Raw genomic sequence first — 25,951 nt, forward strand, 5'->3', positions numbered from 1 at the left:
GGTTGTTCTATCCATTATTGAAAATGGGGCATTAAAATCTCCTACTATTGGGTTCCTGAATGGCTCAATTGATTAAGCATCTGCGTTCCGCTCCCGTTGTGATCCCGGGGTCCTGCTCAGTGGGGAGTTTCCTTCTCCCTCTCCCTCTCCCTCTGCCCCTTCCACTTTGCTAGTGCACTCTCTCTCTCTTTCAAATAAATAAAATCTTCAAATAAAATAAAATAAAATAAAATCTCCTACTATTATTGTGTTACTGTCTATTTCTCCTTTCAGTTCTGTCAATGTTTGCTTCATAAGTTTGGGTGCTCAACTGTTGCATATATATTTATAATGGTTATATCTTCCTGGTGAATTGAGCCTATTACCACATAATGTCCTTACTTTGTTTCTTGTGACATTTTCTGACTTAAAGTCCATTTTTTCTCATATGATTATGTTTATCTCTCGCTCTTTTTTTTAAGATTTTATTATTTATTTGACACAGAGAGAGTAGGAGCAGGGGGAGCTGCCAAGGGAGAAGCAGGCTCTATGCTGAGCAAGAAGCTCCATGCGGGACTCGATCCCATCACCCTGGGATCATGATCTTGGTGTGAGCCTCTTTGGATTCATCCGAGTTGAAGTTTATTGAACTTCTTGAATTTGGATACCCATTTCCTTCCTCAGATTTGGGAAATTTTCAGCCACTATTTCTTAAAATAAGCTCACTACGCCTCTTTCCCTTACTCTTCTTCTGTGACTCCTATAATGTGTATATTGGTCCACTTGATGGTTTCCACAAGTCTGTTAGGATTTTTTCACTTTTCTTCATTCTTTTTGTTCCACTGACTTGATAATTGATAATTTCATATGACCTGTATTTTGGTTCATTAATTCTTTCTTGTGCTTAATGAAGTCTACTTTGGACCCCTCTAGTGAATTTTTCAATTCAGTTATTGTATTCTTCAGCTCCAGAATTTTTAAAAGGGGGCTTTCTCTTTTTCTTTCTTTCTTTCTTTCTTTCTTCCTTCTTTTCTTTCTTTCTCTAGCTCTTCGTTGATATTCTCATTCTATTCATGCACCCTTTCCCTGATTTTGCTTAGTTGTTTATATGTGCTTTTTTTGGTAGCATTTTGAGTTATTTTGGGTTTTTTATGATGATTTATAGGTCTCCATCTCTTTAGGGTTGGGGTGTTTTTAGATTTATTATGTTCCTTTGATTGGGCCATATTTACCTGTTTCTTCATGAGCCTTGTTAATTTTTGTTGCGGTTATGCATTTGGAAATACAGCCACCTCTCCATCTTTACAGATTGGCTATATACAGGGAAGACTTTCACAATCAGCATAGTTAGAGATTCTGGGGGGCTTTCAAATCATTTTGGGGGTGTGTGTCTTCTCTGGGCTTGTGTTTGTAATTTCCCAGTTAGAGAGATTTGTTGGTCTTTTTCAGGAGCTTGTCGTCTTTTGCTCCCTTTAGTGTGTGTTGGTGATACTACAGGTTCTCTGGTATTGCAACAAGCTGCTAAGTTCCCTTTTTTTCTTGTGGCCCCAGGCATCTAAAGCATACCAGTTCTGTCAGTGCTCCAAGTCAGAGGAGATAGAAACAAGTATTTTGAGCAGCTTCCCAAAAGCGAGACATTGGACCCTAATTCCAATCTCTTTTTTCCCTTCCAAGGGAGAAGCTACAAGCTGAGCACTTTCTGCTGATTGTGCCAAGTTGTGCTGGCTTCTATCTGTGATATACTACACATTCTCCAGTGCTGCAACAAGTGGCTGAGCTCTCTTTTGTTCTCAGCTGCCCCCCAGGAATCCAAAGTATACAGGTTCTTCATTAGTGCTTTGAGTCAGGCAAGACAGAAATCAGACTCATGAGCTGTCCTCCCAAAAGCTGGAACATTGGACCTAAGTTCCACTCTTCTCTTTCCCTCCCAAGAGAAAAGCCCTGAATTGAGCTTTTTCTCCCCATCACACTGAGCTGTGCTGGCTTGGGGAAGGAGCAATTCCAGGTTAAATAAAATGGCTTTTCTTATTTGTTTCAGTGGATTGTTCTTTCTTTGCTTTGAGTTTTTATAGGTTACTACGATTTCTTAACTGGTTTCCAGAGTTCTCATAAAGACTTTTTGGACTGTATATTGTTGCTAAGTCAATGTCTCTATAAGGGAACAAGATCTGGGGCTGCCTATTCCACCATCTTGCTATGTGATCAGACTTTCACTTTTATTCAATATAGTTCTTCCTGTTTGAATTTTTTATATCCATCGTATTTTCTTTTTTTCTAGTTTAAATTCAATTAGTCAACATATAGTACATCATTAGTTTTAGATGTAGTGTTCAATGATCATCATATCTTCTCTTAAAAACATGAAGAAAGGGGCACCTGGGTGGCTCAGTCAGTTAGGTGTCTGCCTTTGGCTCAGGTCATGGTCCCAGGGTCCTGGGATTGAGCCCCGCATCGGGTTCCCTGTTCAGAGGGGAATCTGCTTCTCCCTTTCCCTCTGCCTCTTATTGCCAATACCCCTGCTTGTGTGCTTGCTCTCTCTCTCTGTGTCATAATAAATAAAATCTTTTTAAAAAATAAATAAAAATATGAAGAAAAATATTCAAATTTAAATTTAAAAATGTTGAAGGAAAAAAGTGTTTTCCATTGCCAAGAATAGCAAGCATATAAAAAGCATTGGTTCATAATGTTTTATTATTATAATTTGTACTAAAGGTCAGTAAATGTTAGCCTATTTTTACGTTTTACAAAACTCCCACTATTACCTTTTCCAAATTCTTACAGCCTTAGCAAAAGTGTAAAAAGGCATTTTGTTATAGGATAGGAAATAAACTAACAATACAAATTATTATGGAGCAGACATTTAAAATATCTTTTACCAATGTAAATAAGAATAATTGTGGAATAAATGGATTTATTTAGTTTTCCTTTTCTTTTGGGCTTTAGGCATTAGGATTTTTGTCTTCTTATGGAATAGGAATGGAATACAATCAAGCCAAGGTAAGGTCATTCTATTTTTTTCTGAAATAAAACTGAATTTTTTAAAAAGGGACATTGAATAGTCTCCTCTTTAGGCAAAGGAGCTCACTTGAGAGTGGTGGTTAAAAGCACCAGCTCAACAGTCAGAAGTTTAAGGTTAAAATACATAAGTTTCTTAATGTCCCATATTTCAGGTTTGCCATGATAGATAAATAATATCTACTTCATAGGTATTTTGTGATAATTAAATGAAATATCTATACAGTGCCCTTTTCAAAGACTCCAGAGCTCACTAAGCCCTCCAAAAATGTCAGCCATTTTTACAGATTAAGAGGACAAAATTTGCAATTTATTTTGGAGTAGTTCAAAGTTCATTGCTGGATTAGGAATAAAAAAGCAATGATTGGTTTGAGCTTCAAATTTAGATGGTGGATATAGATACAGATTTTTTTTAACTTTAGGCACTGATATATTACACCTTTGGAAGTGCTGGAGGAAGCATGATGTCCCAGATGATTTTGGTATGTAAATTAAATATTCCTGGGCCTAAAAGATGTGTTATAAATACGACACTGTCAGAATATTAAGAATATATATGCCTGTGTTTTAGGGATACAGATATTTGTCAGGAATCAATGTTCTACAGAATTGTGAAGTTGCCCTAAATCATTACAAGAAGGTGGCAGATTATAGTGAGTAATCCACATAACTTATTTTAAAGATAAATAGACTTGCTGAGCAATTAGAAGAATAAATCAATGCCAGTTGGTATATTTATGAAAGTATTAAATGACTATGTTTTTTAACATTTGTTATAATTCTTTTAATACAATGTAGAGTCTTCTGATTTCTTAATAGCTACTTTTCAAGGGCTTTAAATGGATGTGCTCATCTTTTGTTTTTGTTAGCATATGTCCCCATGTTCTTGTGCTGTGTTTTCCTTCAGCTGAGAATTTGAATGTAGCATCAATAAATATTAAACAGTTTTTCTAATTCTAACACTTAGTATATGGGATGGTTTGTTAAAAATTCCTGAAGAAAAGGATGTAAGATACATACACTATCAATCTCTATCACTGCACTTGAGAATAATTCAAGTTAATCATTATTCTATTACCCTATCCTTTGTCTACAAAGAATAGAGCATGAGAATAATATACGTTTCTAGAATCATTTTCAAAATCATATGTAACATTTCATCTTACACATCACTGAACCAGACTTATATTATAATCAAAATAATAGATTTTTAAATAAAAGTCTTCCAAGAAGTGAATAAGGTAAGGTCCATATGGTTAATTTCTGTAGTCAGAATAATATCTAAATACACATTTTGGCATTATTAGGATCTGAGAAAGAAAAAAGGAAAATAACTGCTTTTTAATGTAAGATGCTATATATAACAAGATCATTTCATATGCTTAATGAATTTGGAATTACTATATATATATGTATATGTTTCAAACTCCATACTCTGTTAGATTTACTCAAACATATTTATCTTTATATTTATTTTCAGACTATTCATAGGAAGTAATTAAAGAGCAATTATTATTCTTATATTGTAGTTTCAATCTCAAAAAAGTCAGTGGTAGAAGGGGTCAGTTGCCTGCTCCTAACATCTGCTGGGCCAAGCTCTTCAGTAGGCTCTGATATATGTTGATATAATTTTTGTAAGGATTGCAAAAAATAATGAGGTTTCTTGTACTTTACTCAGAACCAGATAAACAGAAATCAGTAAATTTCTATCTCCTGATGGTAGATGTCCTTTTTTCTGTTAGTAGACCAGAATTCTGCTCAATTTAAGTAGAATTGCCCTGTTTTCGCTAAGTTGACTGTTATCTCTTGCAGCCTTGGGTATTCCAGCTATTCTCTGGTTTCTGTTCACAGTTGTTGACAAATTGGAAAAAAGTGAAGGTATTCCAGTGGAAAAAGTGAGACTAACTGAGAGACCTGAAAATCTGAGTTCTAACAATGAGATTTTGGATTGGGACATATACCAATACTACAAATTTTTGGCAGAAAGAGGAGATGTTCAGATACAAGTAATGTATACAGACGAATTTGGATTTTTAGAACATGCAAATTACAAGGGGTTTGGTTGTCTGAGTCCTAAAAGTGTTAACAATGCTCCATCCTGAATGTGAACAAGAAGAGACAACCGCTCCTCTTTTCTTGTTCCCTGTTTCTATAGCCTATGGGAGAGCCACCTGTCATAGTAATGGCAATTTTTTCTTTGCATTTACTCCTAAAAATTTTAATTTTAAAACACCTAGATTTTAAGTGTAGGAAAAAAGCATCATCCTGTGTTGAGTATGAATGAACTCTTAACCATCATTCAGAAGTGTTATATCTTTGAGAATGGGAATGGGACAGCATTTGTGTGACCTTTGAGAGCTAAGAGTAAAGGCTGCTAGGTTTATGTTTCCAGGTGTTGCTGTATACCAGCAGGCCAGTTTCCTGCCACTGAGGAAGCCAGATGCCCAGCATCAGTCACTTACCCAATAAAAGATATAGCCTGGAATGTTTTTTCTGCTTCTTTTTTAGACATGCCAACTGTATCAAACTGAAACATATACTATAATAAAACACCAAGTAAATGTTTTCTTCATTTTTTTCACCATTTTTATACATTTATCTTTCAAACTGAGGTATAATTGACTTATTTTCTTCATTTAAATTAATGTTATTGCTAAAATAATTTTCAAAAATTGTTATTCCTAGGTATCTCTTGGACAATTACATCTAATTGGGAGGAAAGGTCTGGATCAGGATTACTACGTAAGTCAGTCTCAAGATTCAGTCATGTGGGGTACGGAGGAGAGTGGTGAGGGAGGATGAGGTAAGGGAGGCAAAAAGGTAAGGGGGGGCATGGAAAAGTTGCTGGGGAGAGCCCATTGCTACTTCCTTGGTCAGATCAGCTTTCTAGCTTTTGAGGAAGAACAAAGTTCACCAGAGGAAGCATTTTTCCTACCTACCTCTAAACACTAAGGAGTAGAGGCTTCTGAAAGAGCATTTGGGGCCAGGGAGTTTCCGTGTTCCCCTTGAACCTAGCCCTCCCTCCCTAACTGGGGTTAGGTGAAGTAGATACCCTCACCTGCCAGCCTTGGACACACCCATTCCCCAAAAGCCAGCTGTGGAGAGTCCACCTGGGAGTTTCTTGCTAAGGGGTCTGAGGACCAGCCTCAGACTGCGTACAATATAATTAGAAATATTATTAAACATCTTTATAAATTTGCAAAGCTCCTTTCAATCATTTTGCTTAACCTTGCCTTATCCCAGTGAGGTTATAAGATTAATTAACAATTCAGATTTATAGTGGAGGAAAAAGCAAATAAACTTGACCTACACAAGATCTCAGTAAGTTACCAGAGCCAGCGGATCAGGTCTCGTCTAGAGTCTAATTGTGGTTTCAAAGCCATAGATGCCCTCAGATCTGAGAAAGTAACTGGGATTCTTTTTTAAAGATGATTTTGCAGCCCTTGCCATTTTATAGGAGCCATGTGCTCACAGTCTCAAAGGAATACATACCATATTTTAACATGGTCCCAATAGCTAAGCAATAGAAATAACTACTTTAATAAGGTGGTTACATAAAAGAGTGATCTGTCGTTACTGTTCATTTCACTTTGTATTGTTTTTATGAGTGTAACTTGTGTTTTATATGAGGTACAGTATACATTGGCTAAATGTCAAAGTTAATTTTATAAAAAGTGACAAAACGGGTAGCACTTGAAATAAGCACATGCATCTTAAGACAGCTCAATTGAAGGTGTTCAGATTTTATTAATTCTCACCATAACCAAGGTTCTAGCTTCTTAGATGGGAAGTTCTAGATTCACGATATTACTCCAGTGTCAGATTTCAGCCTGCAATGAGTTTCTCATGTTAAATAACAGATGCATAAACTAGTAAGAATTACCCATTTTCCATAAACATGAAATTCTGTTGAGTACTAAGGTACCCAAACCTCAGCTGTAGGGAAAATCCATCAATCTTTGCAGAGTACATAAAAACTCCACAAAGCTAAAGTGGCACCTCCAGCCACTGTGAACACCAGATGGGAGCTGCCTCCTGATGAGGATGAAGTACAATCTCAGGGCTGGCAGTGAAGGGTTCTGGTGCTATAGTGGCAACAGCCAGGCACTTGGGCAACATCAAGGAGCCCACTCAGGCTCTCCTATGGGCTCATTCACAGAGGTTTTATTATCTCTATCTTACAGATGAAGAGCTGAGGCTGTAGGGATGAAGTAAATTGTTTCAAGTATCACAGCTGACTAGTAATGTTAAGAATCAGAATTTGAAATCTGGGCTTCAGCATTCAAAGCCTGTGCTCTTTCCATTAAACCTTGCTTCCTTTTAACCTGGGGGGGGGGGGTAGTATACAGCCTCTGAAATCTAGTTTCCTCATTTATAATGTAAAAAGAAGGAATGATATAATTAGGTTTCTTTAGCTCTAACTTTCAAATGGCTGGCTTGGGCTCCATGCTTCCCATCCAGATATCACCAAAAGCCTGGTTTGGTTCCAGAACCATCAGAGTGGTTCAGACACATGCTTGTCCTTCCAGCTTTCCTCAACCTAATAAACCCAAACCTGCCTGGAGAGCTCTAGTTAAGTCTTCAAACCTTAAGACTGATTGGCTTAGAAAGAAAGACATGTATCATTTGATCTCACTGATATGAGGAATTCTTAATCTCAGGAAACAAACTGAGGGTTGCTGGAGTGGTGGGGGGTGGGAGGGCTGGGGTGGCTGGGTGATAGACATTGGGGAAGGTATGTGCTATGGTGAGCACTGTGAACTGTGTAAGACTGTTGAATCACAGACCTGTACTTCTGAAACAAATAATACATTATATGTTTAAAAAAAAAAAGAAGATAGTCAGAAGGGAAAAATGAAGGGGACGGGAATTGGAGGGGGAGACGAACCATGAGAGACTATGGACTCTGAGAAACAAACTGAGGGTTCTAGAGGGGAGGGGGGTGGGGGGATGGGTCAACCCGGTGATGGGTATTAAGGAGGGCATGTATTGAATGGAGCACTGGGTGTTATACGCAAACACTGAGTCATGGAACACTACATCAAAAACTAATGATGTCATATATGGTGACTAACATAACATAATAAAATAAAATTTAAAAAAAATTTCAACATTAAAAAAAAGAAGACTGATTGGCTTATGTATGCGTTAGTTTAGGCTGCCTCATAAACCACTCCCCAATTTAGATGGCTTAAAACAACAACCATTTATTTAATTCATGATTTTGTCAGGTCAGCAGTTTTGGCTGGGCTCAGCTGAGTAAGTCTTATGGTCTCAGCCAGGCTCAACCAATCTTGACTAGGCTTGCTCATGCATCTGTAGAGTATTGGCCAGAGCTGGATGGTTTATGATGGCCTCATCTGTGACCTAGGATGACTAGGACTCTCCACACGCTCCCTTCCTCCAGCCAACTGTGCCCAAGCTTTTCACATGGCCGCCCAGGGTTCTAAGAAGACAAGCTCGAAAGTCTCTTACAGCCTAGGGTTGGAACTCACAAATCACTTCTACCACATTCTTTTGGCCAAAGCAAATTACAAGTCCAGCCAACATTGAAGGGGCAGGGGAAAAGGATTTCTTTTAATAGGCACAACTGCGAAGTATTGTGGTCATTTTTGCACCTTACCACAGTTTAGCTGTACCAGGATCAACTTGAAGTGGCATGGGAGTGAGAGAAGCTAAAAGGAAAAACCCAATTTCTGAAAGGCTGTTACTACAACTCTTCCCATGGCTGGCCTCTCATCTTTCCAAGTCTTACTTCCTTAGAGAGGATTTTCTTGATCAACTCTACTCTCCACCACTTATCCTATCACAGTGTTTATTTTCCTTTTCCCATATCACCCCCTGAATCATATAGATCTTGACTTGTTTACTATCTGTCTCCCCACAATGGAATGTAAGTTCTTGTTTGTCTTACTCATTCCTATGTATCCTATACTCTTGATAGTACTGGGTACATATTAGGTACTTGGTATTTAGTGAATGAATGAATGAATGAGTGAGTGATAACATCCTAGGCATTATATGTTGGTCCTCAGCCTGAGAACCACCACTTGAGCCAGTATGCCAATGCTTCAGTCCACCAAAGAAAATTATTAGTGTATGGTTCTTTATAATTGTAAGTAATGCCCAGTTTACTGCCCAGCAAATCAAGTATTAAAATACTGGGAAAGGGCGCCTGGGTGGCTCAGTTGGTTAAACTGCTGCCTTCAGCTCAGGTCATGATCCCAGGGTCCTGGGATCAAGCCCCACATCGGGCTCCCTGCTCATGCAGGAAGCCTGCTTCTCCCTCTGCCTGCCGCTCCCCCTGCTTGTGCTCCCTCCCTCTCTCTTGCTATCTCTCTCTGTGTGTCAAATAAATAAATAAAATCTTTAAAAAAATTAAAAAATTAAAAAATTAAATAAAATAAAATACTGGGAAAAAACTAGTTTGCCTTTTTTTTTTCTTCTCGTTGTTTGATTAAATTAGTCTCTCATGAGTTATCACTATAGGTAACATTTTCACCGCTCCCTCCCCCACTACCAAATTTTAATTACTGAAAAATATTGTATATGCAATCCTTGATTACATTATATTGAATTTCTACACATATATTTTAATGTAATTTGCATTCCTAAATTTATACAGGCTCAGAATAAATTGGATTAGGAAAGCTGGGTATTTGGGTGCATATTATTAAAGTGGATATCTCAGGGTGGGAGGGATTGGGGGGGTGATGGACATTGGGGAGGGTATGTGCTATGGTGAGTGCTGTGAATTGTGTAAGACTGATGAATCACAGACCTTACCCCTAAAACAAATAATACATTATATGTTAATAAAAAAATAAAGTGGATGTGGCATAACTAAATTAAACCTAGCAGAGGCATAATACCAGATATATAAGGGCAACTGCTTTGTCTACCCTGACACCCATTAAAAAAACAAGAGATAATTTCATTCCTTTTCAGAATGATTTACAGATTTTGAGATAAAAGAAGTATTCATAAATAGTTTTAAAGTAATACATTTTCTTGGCATTTCATTCTAGGGGAGATGTTACAAACTGATTAAACCTAGGGATTTTCTTGAACAAATGAAAAATCATGCTCATTGTTTTAAGAAGATATATGTTTAAATAATAACATTTCACTTCGCATAATACCTGGACATACTATATTTCATCCTATCTAAGACACCATCAATTATAAGATACTTTATGTTCTATTAAGAAAGAAAAAACACTGCCACTATAAATTATATGATGCCATTGATAGTAAGAAGTGTCCTGATTAAAGTGGGTGTGAGGGTACATCTTAGAATCAGTAAAATATGACAGTAGGTGCTCCATAAATATTTAAAGGAAGGATGGATGGTGTCTTAGTCAGTTTTAGCAGCTATATCCAAAATACCATAGTCTGGGTGGCTTATAAACAACAGAAACTTATTTCTCACATTTCCAGAGGCTAGAAGTTTGAGATCAGAGTGTCAGCATGGTTGGATAGGGCCCTCTTCTAGTTTATGAACTTCTCATTGTATCCTCACATAACAGTAAGAATGGGCTAGCTCTCTGAGGCCTCCTTATGAAGGCACTAATCCCATTCATGAAAGCTGTATGCCAGTCACCTTCCAAAGATCCCACCTCCTAATACCATCACTTTGGGTATTAGGTTTTCAACATATGAATTTTGAAGGGACACAAATATGCAGACCACAGCAGATGGATGGATGGATGGGAAGATGGATGGATGGGTAGATGGAGGGATTGACAGATAGATGGATGAATGGATACTTAACTCTTTGAGAGCAAAGACTCATCAAAGTAACGTGCATGATACTTTCACATAGTGTTTAGTAAATGTTCATACAATTAAAGCAGTAGCACTAAAGTCAGGTTAATTTAAAGACAAATAAAAGAGAACTGAAATGTCAAGTAAGCCATGAGAGTGGAAGGGTGTAGAAGGGGAAATTAGAGAAAGCTTCAATTCCTTTGTCTTTATGGGATCATCATATTGAAAGATGGGGAAAACTCCAGGATTCTTATTTTCTTCTGATTCTTATTTGCTTCTTCTCTTTTAACAATTCAAATATAGTTTCTCAGACTGACAATTTTTTCCCAAGATTTTCTATTGCCAAATATTTTGAGAGCCAAATTCTGAAACTGGACTTTGAAAATTATTTCACAGAATCATAGTATAAGAGCTATAAGGGACTATAAAGCTTAAAATCCAGCTCCCCGTTTTAGAGATTTATAAACTTATCCTTTCATTGCCTCGCTCATGTATTCACTCCAGAAATATTTCCTGAATGCCTGATATACAGTTAGACACTGTGCTAAGTACAGGGGATTCAGACATTTAAATCTATGGATGCTTGCCATGATAGTTGCCTATAGGTATATTTGGGTCTTGGCTCAGTAGAGGCATTCATAAGAAATACCTTCATTTTCTATATTAATGGGGTCTGATAAATGTGATTGGTAAATCATACATTTGATTTGTTTACTGATAGATGATTGATAAATCATACATTGCTACAATTTTCTCCTATCCAATTGACACTTAGGTTGTTCTGGACATTTTGGACATCATTTGTTGTTTTAAGATTCCCTTATGCTCATAAATTTCCAACAGCTTTTATATTCTACCAAAGAAAATAGAAGCCTTGGCCTAGTATTCAAGACTGTTAAAATATGGCCCCATCATATTCTTGCAAGTCTTAGCTTTTGGATATTCTACTTCAGCCATACTGAGGTAATTAGTATTTCCTAGACACACCTTGGACATTTCTATCTCTGTTCCTTACTCATGTTATTCCTCAGCCTATGATGTCCTCTGCACTGGTGAATTCTCTCCATTTTTTTGTGAGACCTTTGTCATTTGAGTCCTCTTTCTTGACACCATGAAGGCAGAGTACTAAGTGCATGGAAATTGGAATCAGGCTGCTTATGGGACTCTAGTACCAGTTGCTTGACTTTCAGTGTCACAAAATTGGCTCAGATATTAATAGTACCTTCTTCTAGTGCTGTTGTGAAGATTAGGTAAGACAAAGATTGTAAAACACATATGTATAATTGTTATGCCATACCTCTCTAATTCTTTTTGGTGTTCCTTTGTTCCCACCTCTCACCCACTGTCATTGCTATTTGCATATATACCTTTCTTCTCAGCAGTATTGGTAGAGAGCAAGTGTAGGGATGGTATTTTTTATTCATTCGTGACTCACCTATAATAACAACATACTACCATATACATAGCTCTTTTCAATCAAGTTTCTGAAAGAATAAATGAAGACTAGAAGAGGTGGATGGATGCATGGGTGTATGGTTTGGTGAGGTACAGCCCTGGTGGCATTTATATTAATTATGTCCACAAGGCACACTGACTTTAGAACAAGGGTGTGGCTCCCAAATAAATTGGCAATATTTCTGGAGTAAATTTACATATAAAAGAACTACTCACATTTCTTCTTTAAACCTTCTCTTCTCTTTGAGGAGGAGCAGATCCTTGCCCATCAACCTAGTCAAGGCTTTTTAAAGAGCAGACGAGTTGTGTCCTAAAAAGACACTTCAGAGAGTGTCTTCATTCCTCATTCCTGCAGTGGATTTCTTTTAATGCTTCATGTAGTTTCTGAGGAGAACTTCTAAGAGGTCAAGATGAGGCCTAGGGAATGGGCAAGAAGGGTCAGGTCAACCCTTATAAGTTCTAGACTGAGCATTTCAATTAATGTTATGACCTAAAGAGAATCAGAGACTAGGCTGGGCTCCTTCATTTTGATTTAGAAAGAATTGGCCTGAAGTTTACCTCTGTAAAAAGACCTGGTCTCAGCAGGCGGCCAGATGTGTCTTGTTTTATTCACTCCACCTTATAAACATTAGGAAGCTACATATCCAATTCTACCAAATTGTACAAACTGTCTTATGAAATAAGTACATAGTGTCAACATCGAAGCATACTTTTCAAAATAATAGACAATGTAGTTCTCGAGCTGGGATCCATCTGTCCTCCAAAAAGCCACATGCCCATCATGCCTTTCCACATGCGAGAAACCAAAGCCTCACATTTTAAAATTACATATGTGAACCATATATAGCTCCCACTCTTCAGGTTTAGGTTTGAAATAGCATTTGAAATAGTACCTTAAAAGGTGTGCGCATTTCATAAATACTTTTTGAATGCATGTTAAATGAAATAAAGTTTGGTCTGAAAAGTCATTTTGTAGGATATGTTTGTGACCATCAATAATACTGTCCCTTTCCTCTCCAGAAAGCATTATACTACTTCTTAAAGGCAGCAAAGGCTGGGAGTGCAAATGCCATGGCATTTATTGGAAAGGTACATGCTTCATCTTTTTTTTTAAATTTTATTATGTTATGTTAATCACCATACATCATTAGTTTTTGATGTAGTGTTCCATGATTCATTGTTGACGTATAACGCCCAGTGCTCCATGCAATACGTGCCCTTTTTAATACCCATCACCAGGCTAACCCATCCCCAACCCTCCTCCCCTCCAGAACCCTCAGTTTGTTTCTCAGAGTCCATAGTCTCTCATGGTTCGTCTACACCTCTGATTTCCCCCCCTTCATTTTTCACTTCCTGCTATTTTTTTTTAACATATACCTTATTATTTGTTTCAGAAGTACAGGTCTGTGATTCAATAGTCTTTCACAATTCACAGTGCTCACCATAGCACATACTTTCCCGAATGTCTATCATCCAGCTACCCCATCCCTCCTACGCCACCCCCACTCCAGCAACCCTCAGTTTGTTTCCTGAGATTAAGAATTCCTCATATCAGTGAGATCATATGATACATGTCTTTCTCTGATTGACTTATTTCGCTCATCAAATACCCTCCAGTTCCATCCACGTCGTTGCAAATGGCAATATTTCACTCCTTTTGATGGCTGCATAATATTCCATTGTATATATATACCACTTCTTCCTTTCCATTCATCTGTCGATGGACATCTTGACTCTTTCCATACTTTGCCTATTGTGAACATTGTCGCTATAAACATCAGGGTGCACCTTCAGATCACTACCTTTGTATCTTTGGGGTAAATACCCAGTAGTGCAATTGCTGGTTCGTAGGATAGCTCTATTTTCAAATTTTTGAGAAACCTCCATACTGTTTTCCAGAGTGGCTGCACCAGCTTGCATTCCCACTGACAGTGTACAAGGGTTCCCTTTCTCTGCACCCCCGCCAAGATCTGTCATTTCCTGACTTGTTAATTTTAGCCATTCTGACTGTTGTGAGGTGGTATCTCATTGAGGTTTTTGATTTGGATTTCCCTGATGCCGAGCGATGTTGAACACTTTTTCATGTGTCTGTTAACCATTTGGATGTCTTCTTTGCAGAAATATCTGTTCATGTCTTCTGCCCATTTATTGATTGGATTATTTGTTCTTTGGGTGTTGAGTTTGATAAGTTCTTCATAGATTTTGGAGACTAGCCCGTTATCTGACATGTCATTTGCAAATATCTTCTCCCATTCTGTCGGTTGTCTCTTGGTTTTGTTGACTGTTTCTTTTGCTGTGCAAAAGCTTTTTACCTTGATGAAGTCCCAATAGTTCATTTTTGCCTTTGCTTCCCTTGCCTTTGGCAATGTTTCGAGAAAGAAGTTGCTGTGGCTGAGGTCGAAGAGGTTGATGCCTGTGTTTTCCTCAAGGATTTTGATGGACTCCTGTCTCACATTTAGGTCTTTCAACCATTTTGAGTCTATTTTTGTATGTGGTGTAAGAAAATGGCCCAATTTTATTCTTCTGCATGTGGTTGTGCAATTTTCCCAACGCCATTTGTTGAAGACTGTCTTTTCTCCACTGGACATTGTTTCCTGCTTTGTCAAAGATTAGTTGACCATAGACTTGAGGGTCCATTTCTGGGCTCTTTATTCTGTTCCATTAATCTATATGTCTGTTTTTGTGCCAGTACCATACTGTCTTGATGATAACAGTTTCGTAATAGAGCTTGAAGTCCGAAATTGTGATGCCGCCAGCTTTGCTTTTCTTTTTCAACATTCCTCTGGCTATTCGGGGTCTTTTCTGGTTCCATACAACTTTTAGGATTATTTGTTCCATTTCTTTGAAAAAAGTGGACGGTATTTTGATAGGGATTACATTGAATGTGTACAATGCTCTAGGTAGCATTGACATCTTCACAATATTTCTTCTTCCAATCCATGAGCATGGAACCTTTTTCCACTTCTTTGTGTCTTCCTCAATTTCTTTCATGAGTAGTTTATAGTTTTCTGAGTACAGATTCTTTGCCTCTTTGGTTAGATTTATTCCTAGGGATCTTATGGTTTGGGGTGCAATTGTAAATGGGATCGACTCCTTAATTTCTCTCTCTTCTGTCTTGTTGGCGTATAGGAATGCAACTGATTTCTGTGCATTGATTTTATATCCTGCCACTTGGCTGAATTCCTGTATGAGTTCTAGCAGTTTTGGGGTGGAGTCTTTTGGGTTTTCCACATAAAGTATCATAACATCTGCACTGAGTGAGAGTTTGACTTCTTCTTTGCCGATTCAGATGACTTTGATTTCTTTTTGATGTCTCATTGCTGTGGCTAGGACATCTAATACTGTGTTGAATAGCCGTGGTGATAGTGGACATCCCTGCCGTGTTCCTGGCATTAGGGGGAAAGCTCTCAGTTTTTCCCTATTGAGTAGGATATTCGCTGTAGGTTTTTCATAGATGGCTTTTATGATGTTGAGGTATGTACCCTCTATTCCTATACTCTGAAGAGTTTTGATCAAGAAAGGATGCTGTACTTTGTCAAATGCTTTTTCCTGCATCTATTGAGAGGATCATATGGTTCTTGTTATTTCTTTTATTAATGTATTGTATAACAGTGATTGATTTGCGGATGTTGAACCAACCTTACAGCCCAGGGATAAATCCCACTTGGTCGTGGTGAATAATCCTTTTAATGTACTGTTGGATCCTATTGGCTAGTATTTTGGTGAGAATTTTTGCATCCATGTCCATCACGGATATTGGTCTGTAATTCTTTTAGATGGGGTCTTTGTCTGGTTTGGGGATCAAGGTAATGGTGGCCTCATAAAACGAGTTTGGAAGTTTTCCTTCCATTTCTATTTTTTGGAACAGTTTCAGGAGAATAGGTATTAATTCTTCTTGAAATGTTTGGTAGAATTCCCCTGGGAAGCCATCTGGCCCTGGGCTCTTGTTTCTTGGGAGATTTTTTGATGACTGCTTCAATTTCCTTAGTGGTTATAGGTATGTTCAGGTTTTCTGTTTCTTCCTGGTTCAGTTTTGGTAATTTATACATCTCTAAGAATGCACTCATTTCTTCCAGATTATCTAAACTGCTGCCATACATTTGCTCATAATATATTCTTATATTATGTTAATATATTTATATTAATTAAAAATAATTGTTTGTATTTCTTTGGTGTTGGTTGTGATTTCTCCTCTTTCATTCACGATTTTGTTGATTTGGGTCCTTTATCTTTTCTTTTTGATGAGTCTGAACAGGGGATTATCAATCTTATTAATTCTTTCAAAGAACCAGCTCCTAGTTTCGTTGATCTGTTCTACTGTTCCTTTGGTTTCTATTTCATTGATTTCTGCTCTGATGTTTATTATTTCTCTTTCCCTACTGGGTTTAGGCTTTATTTCCTATATTTCTCCGGCACCTTTAGGTGTAGGGTTAGGTTGTGTATTTGAGATCTTTCCTTTTATTGAGAAAGGTTTGTATTGCTATATACTTTCCTCTTAGGGCTGCCTTTGCTGCATCCCAAAGACTTTGAACCATTGTGTTTTCATTTTCATTTGTTTCCATGAATTTTTTAAATTCTTCTTTAATTTCCTGGTTGACCCATTCATTCTTTAGTAGGATGCCCTTTAACCTCCATGTATTTGAGTTCCTTCTGACTTTCCTCTTGTGATTGAGTTCTAGTTTCAAAGCATTGTGGTCTGAAAATATGCAGGGAATGATCTCAAACTTTTGGTACCAGTTGAGACCTGATTTGTGACCTAGGATGTGATCTATTATGGAGAATGTTCCATGGGCACCAGAGAAGAATATGTATTCTGTTGCTTTGGGATGGAATGTTCTGAATATGCCTGTGAAGTCCATTTGGTCCACTGTGTCATTTAAAGTCTTTACTTCCTTGTTGATCTTTTGCTTAGATGATCTGTCCATTTCAGTGAGGGGGGTGTTAAAGTCCCCCACTATTATTGTATTGTTGTCAATGTGTTTCTTTGCTTGTTATTAATTGCCTTATATAATTGGCTGCTCCCATGTTAGAGGCATAGATATTTACAATTGTTAGATCTTCTTGTTGGATAGACCCTTTAAGTAGGATATAGTGTCCTTCCTCATCTCTTATTACAATCTTTGGTTTAAAAGTCTAATTTTTCTGATATAAGGATTGCCACCCCAGCTTTCTTTTGGTGTCCATTAGCATGGTAAATGGTTTGCCACCCCCTCACTTTCAACCTGGGGTGTCTTTGGGTCTAAAATGAGTCTCTTGCAGACAGCGTATTCATAGGTCTTGTCTTTTTATCCAATCTGGTAGCCTCTGTCATTTGATTGGGGCATTTAGCCCATTTACATTCAGGGTAACTATTGAAAGATATGAATTTAGTGCCATTGTATTGCCTGTAAGGTGACTGTTACTGTATATTGTCTGTGTTCATTTCTGATCTATGCTGTTTTAGGATCTCTCTTGGCTTAGAGGACCCCTTTCAAGATTTCTTGGAGGGCTGGTTTCGTGTTTGCACATTCCTTTAGTTTTTGTTTGTCCTGGAAGCTTTTGAGCTCTCCTTCTAATTTCAATGACAGCCTAGCTGGATATAGTATTCTTGGCTGCATATTTTTCTCATTTCGTGCTCTGAATATATCATGCCAGTCCTTTCTGGCCTGCCAGGTCTCTGTGGATAGGGCTATTGTCAATCTAATATTTCTACAATTGTAGTTTACATATCTCTTCTCCTGAGCTATGGATTTTCTCTTTGTCTCTGAGACTCGTAAGTTTTACTATTAGATGTCGGGGTATTGACCTATTTTTACTGACTTTGAGAGGGGTTCTCTGAGCCTCCTGGATTTTGATGTGTTTCCTTCCCCAAATTAGGGAAGTTCTCTGCTATAATTTGTTCCAATATACCTTCTTCCCCTCTCTCTCTTCCTTCTTCTTCTGGGATCCCAATTATTCTAATATTGTTTTGTCTAATGGTATCACTTATGTCTCGAATTCTGCCCTCGTAATCCAGTAGTTGTTTATCTCTTTTTTTCTCAACTTCTTTATTTTCCATCATTTGGTCTTCTATATCACTAATTCTCTCTTCTGCCTCATTTATCCTAGCGGTGAGAGCCTCCATTTTTTATTGCACCTCATTAATAGACTTTTTGATATCAACTTGTTTAGATTTTAGTTCTTTTATTTCTCCAGAAAGGGTTTTTGTAATATCTTCCACGCTTTTTTCAAGCCTAGCTAGTATCTTTAAAATCATCATTCTGAACTCTAGTTCCAACATTTTACGAATGTCTGTATTGATTAGGCCCCTGGCATTAGGTACTGCCTCTTGTTCTTTTTTTTTTTTTGAGGTGATTTTTTCCATCTTGTTATTTTTGACCAGAGGACCATAGATGAATGAGAGAACAAAATCCTAACAGGGTAAAAACGACACCAGAAAAATATACACTATACAAATCAGAAGAGACCTGAAACCAGGGGAAAAGAAAGGGAAAGAAAGAAAAAGAAAAAAAAGGAAAAGATAAATAAAAAAGAATTTGATCAAATATGATCAGGCTGGTAAATAGATCAGTGCCACACACTAGATTTTGGGCGTATTTTGGTCTGTTAGAAGAAAGTGCCTCCCAAAATTTTGAAGAAAGAAAAACTTATATATGTACAAAAATAAGGGTAAATACAATGAAGTGTTGGAATATGACTGTAAGGATGAAAATCATAAAAGATTTTATAAAAGAAATTGCTAAGATAAGAAGTTGGTTGAAAAAAGAAAGAAGAAGATTTAAAAAAAAAAGGGAGAGAATATGATCAGGCAGGAGACTAGAACAAGGCTTTACACTAGAGATTTAGGGTATATTTTGGTCTGTTAGAAGAAACTGTATCCCAAAATTTTAAAAAGGGAACAAGTTATACATATATACCAAAAATAAGGTTAACTACTATGAAGGGATAGAATATGACTCTAAAAATGAAAAATAAAAATTATTTTAAAAAGGGATTGGTAAGATGTTGGTTGAAAAAGGGAAAAAGAATATTAAAAAAATTAATTTTGAAAGACTAAAGAATCATGGGAAAAAAGCCATGAATTCTATGTGCTGTATTCCCCTAGCGCTGGAGTTCTGCCATTCTCATTGGTTGGGAAACTTGGTCTTGGCTGGCTGTTCTTGCTGATCTTCTGGGGGCAGGGCCTGTTGCCGTGGTTCCCAAATGTCTTTGCCAGAGGTGGAATTGCCCCGCCCTTGTGGGGTCTGGGCTTAGTAATTTGCTCTGGTTTGGTCTAGGGAGATTTTGTTCCCTGCAAGGAGGATAAGCGTGAAAATGGCAGCCTCCCAATCTCCACCATGGAGGGGCTGAGAACTCAGGGCCCCACTCTTCACTGTGCCACCAGAGAAAAGCAGTCAATCACTCCTGTCTCCCGGGTCTCCAGCCACACTCCGTGCTCACCTGGCCTGTGACTGAGCATTTCTATCTCTGGCACACAACCCCGTTTGGAGTCTCCAAACCCAGGAGATCCCTGCGGTTGCTCCCACACCGCTTCTCCCAAGGGAGGAAGGGGAGTCTCCCCGGATCTGCCACTTGTTGGGTCCCTGCTGGAAGACCAGTGGCCTGACTGTGCCATGGATCACAGTTTATGGCAACGCCGATCTGAGAGCCCACTCCGTGGCTCTGTCTCTGCAGCCAGCTTCCCTGCTCTGATACCTGGGAGCTCTGCCGCACTCAGGCAGCCCTGGTCTTTGTGTGACCCTGAGGGTCATGAGACCACACTGTCCCAGCGAGGGTTCCACCCCCTGCTTATCCACTGGCGTGACATCCCTCAGCGGAGCTGACTTGTAAAAGTTCCGATTTTGTGTTCCGTGGCTCTGTCACTTGCCGTTAGCGGCTGATGAGGCCCCCTCCCCCACCGTCTATCCTCCCGAATATCGCCTCGGATTCACTTCTCTGCACATCCTACCTTCCAGAAAGTGGTCACTTTTCTGTTCAGAGAGTTGTTGCTATTCTTTTCTTCGATCTCCTATTGAGTTCGTAGGTGTTCAGAATGGTTTGATCCCTATCCAGCTGAATTCCTGGGACCAGACAAAATTTAGGTCTCCTACTCCTCCTCCATCTTGCTTCTCCCCCTCATATTTATTTTATTTATAAATTTAGCTCCTTAGATTTTTCACTTCAACATCTAGTTTGATAGCACATAGGCAATTCATCTCTTTTGACTAGTTTACAGGCCTTCTCATTTATAGATGTGAGAGATAACCAATAGTTTTAATGTCTCCAGTTTGTGCTTCTTTAGTTGACTCTAGGTCTTTCCCAAGTGGAATAGATTGGTACTGACTGGGTCAGGAAGGCAAGTTAGCAATACCACTGGAGGACCAGAAGGTGGTGCCGGTCTCCGACCCCACTGCTCTCCCCCACGTGGTCCTGAACAAGACACACATGTCCTCTTGCTGCCTCTGCTCTTAGAGAGGCAGCCTGCAACTCCAAAGGGGTTTGTGTGTGGGGGTGTGTGGGAGGTTTTTTAGGGCCACCAGCTTGTCCCAGCTGGCCACCCCCACCCTACACACACCCCTTGGGGCGCTGAGCCCCCCTCTCAGTTGAGCACCACCCTGGGGGGCTGGCCCGGGGTGCAGCCTCAAGTTGCCACTGCTAAATGCTCCTGGTGCCGCCGCCACTGCAGGAGGAGGAGGAGGTGAAAAGACACTGAGGGCACAGCTTCTCCAGGAATCCCTCCAGTGAAGAGGCCGTATATGCTTCATCTTGATCAGTACTTTTTCATTTCTTAAAAATCTTAAGAAACTAATGGTACCAGTGAAGAGAACCCAGTAGAGAACGACAGATGTCTTTCATGGAAGCAGCTGACCAAGGCATTCTACTCCAGACTGAGGATAGTATTCTTGAGGTGACAGTAGGAGAAAAAGCCCCATACAACAGCAGCCTTTATCTGGAGCACCAAAAGTAGCCTTGAAAAGTGCATCTGGCCCAGGGCTCCTGGGCTGAGTGTAGTTCAGAGACCCCTACCACCACCATGACACCCTACTCTGCCATGTAACAAGACATCTGGGCCAGTTGAACATTTAACTGGTATAGGTCTCCCCCAATGAGGTGCCTCCTTCCTACACCCTGGGAATGAGAACCAGCTCTAGGCTGACCAAACTCCATCCTTGGGCCCCCTATCAAGGGAGGACCCTGCTCAGCTGCTGAGCAAATTTGTGGACCGTTCCTCTAAAGAGGCACATTTTTTTTTCTCCTTCAAAGACCACTCACTCCCCCAAGTGCTGCCCTTGGCTCCCTGCAGCCAATTTGCATTAGTAACCATGGGGACAAATGCACCACTTCCCCAAGGGCTACAGACAACTTGAGATGAAAGGAAATGTGAGAGGCGGGTTGGAGCAAGATGGTGGAGGAGTAGGAGACCTGGATATCGTCTGGTCTCAGGAATTCAGCTGGATAGGGATCAAACCATTTTGAACACCTACGAACTCAACAGGAGATTGAAGAAAAGAATAGCAAGAACTCTCTGAACAGAAAAGCGACCACTTTCTGGAAGGTAGGACTTGCAGAGAAGTGAATCCAAGGTGATATTCGAGAGGATAGACAGTGGGGGAGGGGCCTCCGTCGGCCACTTCTGGCAAGTGATAGACCGCGGAGCACAAAATTGGAACTTTAAGAAGTCGGCTCCGCTGAGGGACGTCGCTCCAGTGGCTAAGCAGGGGGTGAAACCCTCGCGGGACAGTGTGGTCTCAGAACCCTCAGGGTCACAGAAAGACCGGGGGTGCCTGAGTGCAGCAGAACTCCTGGGTATCAGAGCAGGGAAGCCGGCTGCAGAGCCGGCGCCGAGGCGCGGGCTCTCAGCTCGGGGTTGCCATTAACTGTGATCGGTGAAACAGTCGAGCCACTGGTCTTCCAGCAGGGACCCAACAAGTGGCAGATCCGGGGAGACTCACCTTCCTCCCCTGGGAGGAGCAGCGCGGGAGCATACCGCAGGGATCTGTTGGGTTTTGAGACTCCACACCGAGTCAGGTGCCAGAGATAGAAATGCTCGGTCACAGGCCGGGTGAGCACGGAGTGCGGCCGGAGACCGAGGAGACGGGAGTGGTTGACTGCTTTTCTCTGGGGGCGCACTGAGGAGCGGGGCCCTGAGTTCTCAGCTCCTCCGGGGCAGAGATTGGGAGGCCGCCATTTTCACTCTTGTCCTCCAAAGTTGTATGGAAAGCTTGTGGGGAACAAAAGCTCCCGAGAGGAAACCTGAGCAGATTACTTAGCCCGGACCCAACAAGGGCGGGGCAATTCCGCCTCCAGCAAAGACATTTGGGAACCATGGCAACAGACCCCTTCCCCAGAAGATCAGCAAGCACAGCCAGCCAAGTCCGAGTTTACTGATCAATGAGAATGGCAGAACTCCAGTGCTAGGGGAATACTGCTCATAGAATTCATGGCTTTTTTACCATGATTCTTTAGTCTTTCACAGTAAATTTTTTTTAACGTTTTTTTTTGAATTTTTCTTTTTCCCTTTTTCAACCAAGGTCTTATCAATCCCTTTTTAAAAAAACATTTTTATTTTTCATTTTTAGAGTCATATTCTATCCATTCATAGTAGTTACCCTTATTTTTGGCATATATATATGTTGTTCTCTCTTTAAAATTTTGAGATACAGTTTCTTCTAACAGATCAAAATATACCCTAAATCTCAAGTGTATGGCTTTGTTCTAGTCTTCTGCCTGATCACATTCTCTCCCCCACTTTTTTCTTTCTTTTTTTTTTTAAATCCTCTTCTTTCTTTTTTCAAACAACTTATCATCAATTCCTTTTATAAAATATTTTATACTTTTCATCTTTACAGTCATATTCCATCCCTTCATCATATCAACCATATTTTGTACATATATGTCTTTCTTTAAAATTTTGGGAGGCACTTTCTTCTTTTTTTTTACTATGTTTCTAAATATTTCCAGTTGTCTTATTTTTTAGGTATTAGTTCTATTTTATTTTATTTTTTTAATAATTTTTATTGTTATGTTAATCACCATATATCATGAGTTTTTGATGTAGTGTTCCATGATTCATTGTTTGTGAATAACACCCAGTGCTCCACGCAGAATGTGCCCTCTTTAATACCCATCACCAGGCTAACCCATCCCCCCAACACCCTGCCCTCTAGAACCCTCAGTTTGTTTTTCACAGTCCATCGTCTCTAATGGTCCGTCTCCCCCACCGACTTACTCCCGTTCATTCTTCCCTTCCTGCTATCTTCATCTTTTTTTTTCTTAACATATATTGCATTATTTGTTTCAGAAGTACAGATCCATGATTCATCAGTCTTGTACAATTCACAGTGCGAATCATAGGACATACCCTCCCCAATGTCTATCACCCAGCCACCCCATCCCTCCCACCCCCTACCACTCCAGCAACCCTCAGTTTGTTTCCTGAGATTAAGAATTCCTCATATCAGTGAGGTCATATGATACATGTCTTTCTCTGATTGACTTAATTCACTCAGCATAACGCCCTCCAGTACCATCCATGTCGTTGCAAATGGCAAGATCTCATTCCTTTTGATGGCTGCATAATATTCCATTGTGTATATATACCACCGCTTCTTTATCCATTCATCTGTCGATGGACATCTTGGCTCTTTCCACAGTTTGGCTATTGTGGACGTTGCTGCTATAAATATCGGGGTGCATGTACCCCTTTGGGTCCCTACATTTGTATCTTTGTGGTAAATACCCAGTAGTGCAATGGCTGGATCATATGGTAGCTCTATTTTCAACTGTTTGAGGAACCTCCATACTGTTTTCCAGAGGGGTTACACCAGCTTTCATTCCCACCAACAGTGTAGGAGGGTTCCCCTTTCTCCACATCCCCGCCAACATCTGTCGTTTCCTGACTTGTTAATTTTAGCCATTCTGACGGGTGTGAGGTGGTATCTCATTGAGGTTTTGATTTGGATTTCCCTGATGCCGAGCGATGTTGAGCACTTTTTAATGTGTCTGTTGGCCATTTGGATGTCTTCTTTGGAAAAATATCTGTTCATGTCTTCTGCCCATTTCTTGATTGGATTATTTGTTCTTTGGGTGTTGAGTTTGATAAGTTCTTTATAGATTTTGGAGACTAGCCCTTTATCTGATATGTCATTTGCAAATATTTTCTCCCATTCTGTCGGTTGTCTTTTGGTCTTCTGGACTGTTTCTTTTGCTATGCAAAAGCTTTTTAACTTGATGAAATCCCAGTAGTTCATTTTTGCCCTGGCTTCCCTTCCCTTTGGCGATGTTCTGAGGAAAAATTTGCTGTGGCTGAGGTCGAAGAGGTTGCTGCCTGTGTTCTCCTTTAGGATTTTGATGGACTCCTGTCTCACGTTTAGCACTTTCAACCATTTGGAGTCTATTTTTGTGTGTGCTGTAAGGAAATGGTCTAGTTTCATTCTTCTGCATGTGGCTGTCCAATTTTCCCAACACCATTTGTTGAAGAGACTGTCTTTTTTCCATTGGACATTCTTTCCTGCTTTGACAAAGATGAGTTGACCATAGACTTGAGGGTCCATTTCTGGGCTCTCTATTCTGTTCCATTGATCTATGTGTCTGTTTTTGTGCCACTACCATACTCTCTTGATGATGACAGCTTTGTAATAGAGCTTGAAGTCCAGAATTCTCATGCCTCCAGCTTTGCTTTTCTTTTTCAACATTCCTCTGGCTATTCGGGGTCTCTTCTGGTTCCATACAAATTTTAGGATTATTTGTTCCACATCTTTGAAAAAGGTGGATGGTATTTTGATGGGGATTGCATTGAATGTGTAGATTGCTCTAGGTAGCACGGACATCTTCACAATGTTTGTTCTTCCAATCCATGAGCATGGAGCGTTTTTCCATTTCTTTGTGTCTTTTTCAATTTCTTTCATGAGTATTTTATAGTTTTCTGAGTACAGATCCTTTGCCTCTTTGGTTAAATTTATTCCTAGGTATCTTATGGTTTGGGGTGCAATTGTAAAAGGGATTGACTCCTTGATTTGTCTCTCTTCTGTCTTGTTGTTGGTGTATAGGAATGCCACTGATTTCTGTGCATTAATTTTATATCCTGCTACTTGACTGAATTCTTGTATGAGTTCTAGCAGTTTTGGGGTGGAGTCTTGGGTTTTCCACATACAGTATCATATCATCTGCAAAGAGTGAGAGTTTGACTTCCTCTTTTGCGATTTGGAGGCCTTTCATTTCCTTTTGATGTCTGATTCCTGTGGCTAGGACTTCTAATACTGTGTTGAATAACAGCGGTGAGAGTGGACATGCCTGCCGCATTCCTGACCTTAGGGGAAAAGCTCTCAGCTTCTCCCCATTGAGAATGATATTTGCTGTAGGTTTTTCATAGATGGCTTTTATGATATTGAGGTAGGTACCCTCTATCCGTATACTCTGAAGAGTTTTGATCAAGAAAGGATGCTGTACTTTGTCAAATGCTTTTCTGGATCTATTGAGAGGATCATATGATTCTTGTTCTTTCTTTTGTTAATGTATTGTATCACGTTGATTGATTTGTGGATGTTGAACCAGTCTTGCAGCCCAGGGATAAATCCCACTTGGTCATGATGAATAATCCTTTTAATGTACTGTTGGATCCTATTGGCTAGTATTTTGGTGAGAATTTTTGCATCCATGTTCATCAAGGGTATTGGTCCGTAATTCTCCTTTTTAATGGGGTCTTTGTCTGGTTTGGGGATCAAGGTAATGGTGGCCTCATAAAATGAGTTTGGAAGTTTTTCTTCCATTTCTATTT

General features: G+C 39.5%; 1 protein-coding gene across 7 annotated transcripts in view; it reads left to right on the plus strand.

Annotated features, from left to right (window-relative positions):
* Positions 1 to 25,951, plus strand: part of SEL1L2 (SEL1L2 adaptor subunit of ERAD E3 ligase) — a 144,765-nt gene that overhangs the window by 84,253 nt on the left and 34,561 nt on the right. For 3 of the 7 annotated variants that reach the window (XM_027620604.2, XM_027620606.2, XM_027620609.2), the window contains exons 6-11: positions 2,923 to 2,976; positions 3,417 to 3,476; positions 3,566 to 3,647; positions 4,846 to 5,000; positions 5,680 to 5,736; positions 13,237 to 13,305. In XM_027620604.2, coding sequence (XP_027476405.2) covers positions 2,923 to 2,976; positions 3,417 to 3,476; positions 3,566 to 3,647; positions 4,846 to 5,000; positions 5,680 to 5,736; positions 13,237 to 13,305 — 477 coding nt within the window. The remainder of the gene's footprint in view (positions 1 to 2,922; positions 2,977 to 3,416; positions 3,477 to 3,565; positions 3,648 to 4,845; positions 5,001 to 5,679; positions 5,737 to 13,236; positions 13,306 to 25,951) is intronic. The other 4 variants (XM_027620608.2, XM_027620610.2, XM_027620607.2 and 1 more) reach the window with 3 other exon arrangements.

This window comes from Zalophus californianus, chromosome 8 (assembly GCF_009762305.2).
Source record: "Zalophus californianus isolate mZalCal1 chromosome 8, mZalCal1.pri.v2, whole genome shotgun sequence".
Classification (NCBI taxonomy): Eukaryota; Metazoa; Chordata; class Mammalia; order Carnivora; family Otariidae; genus Zalophus; species Zalophus californianus.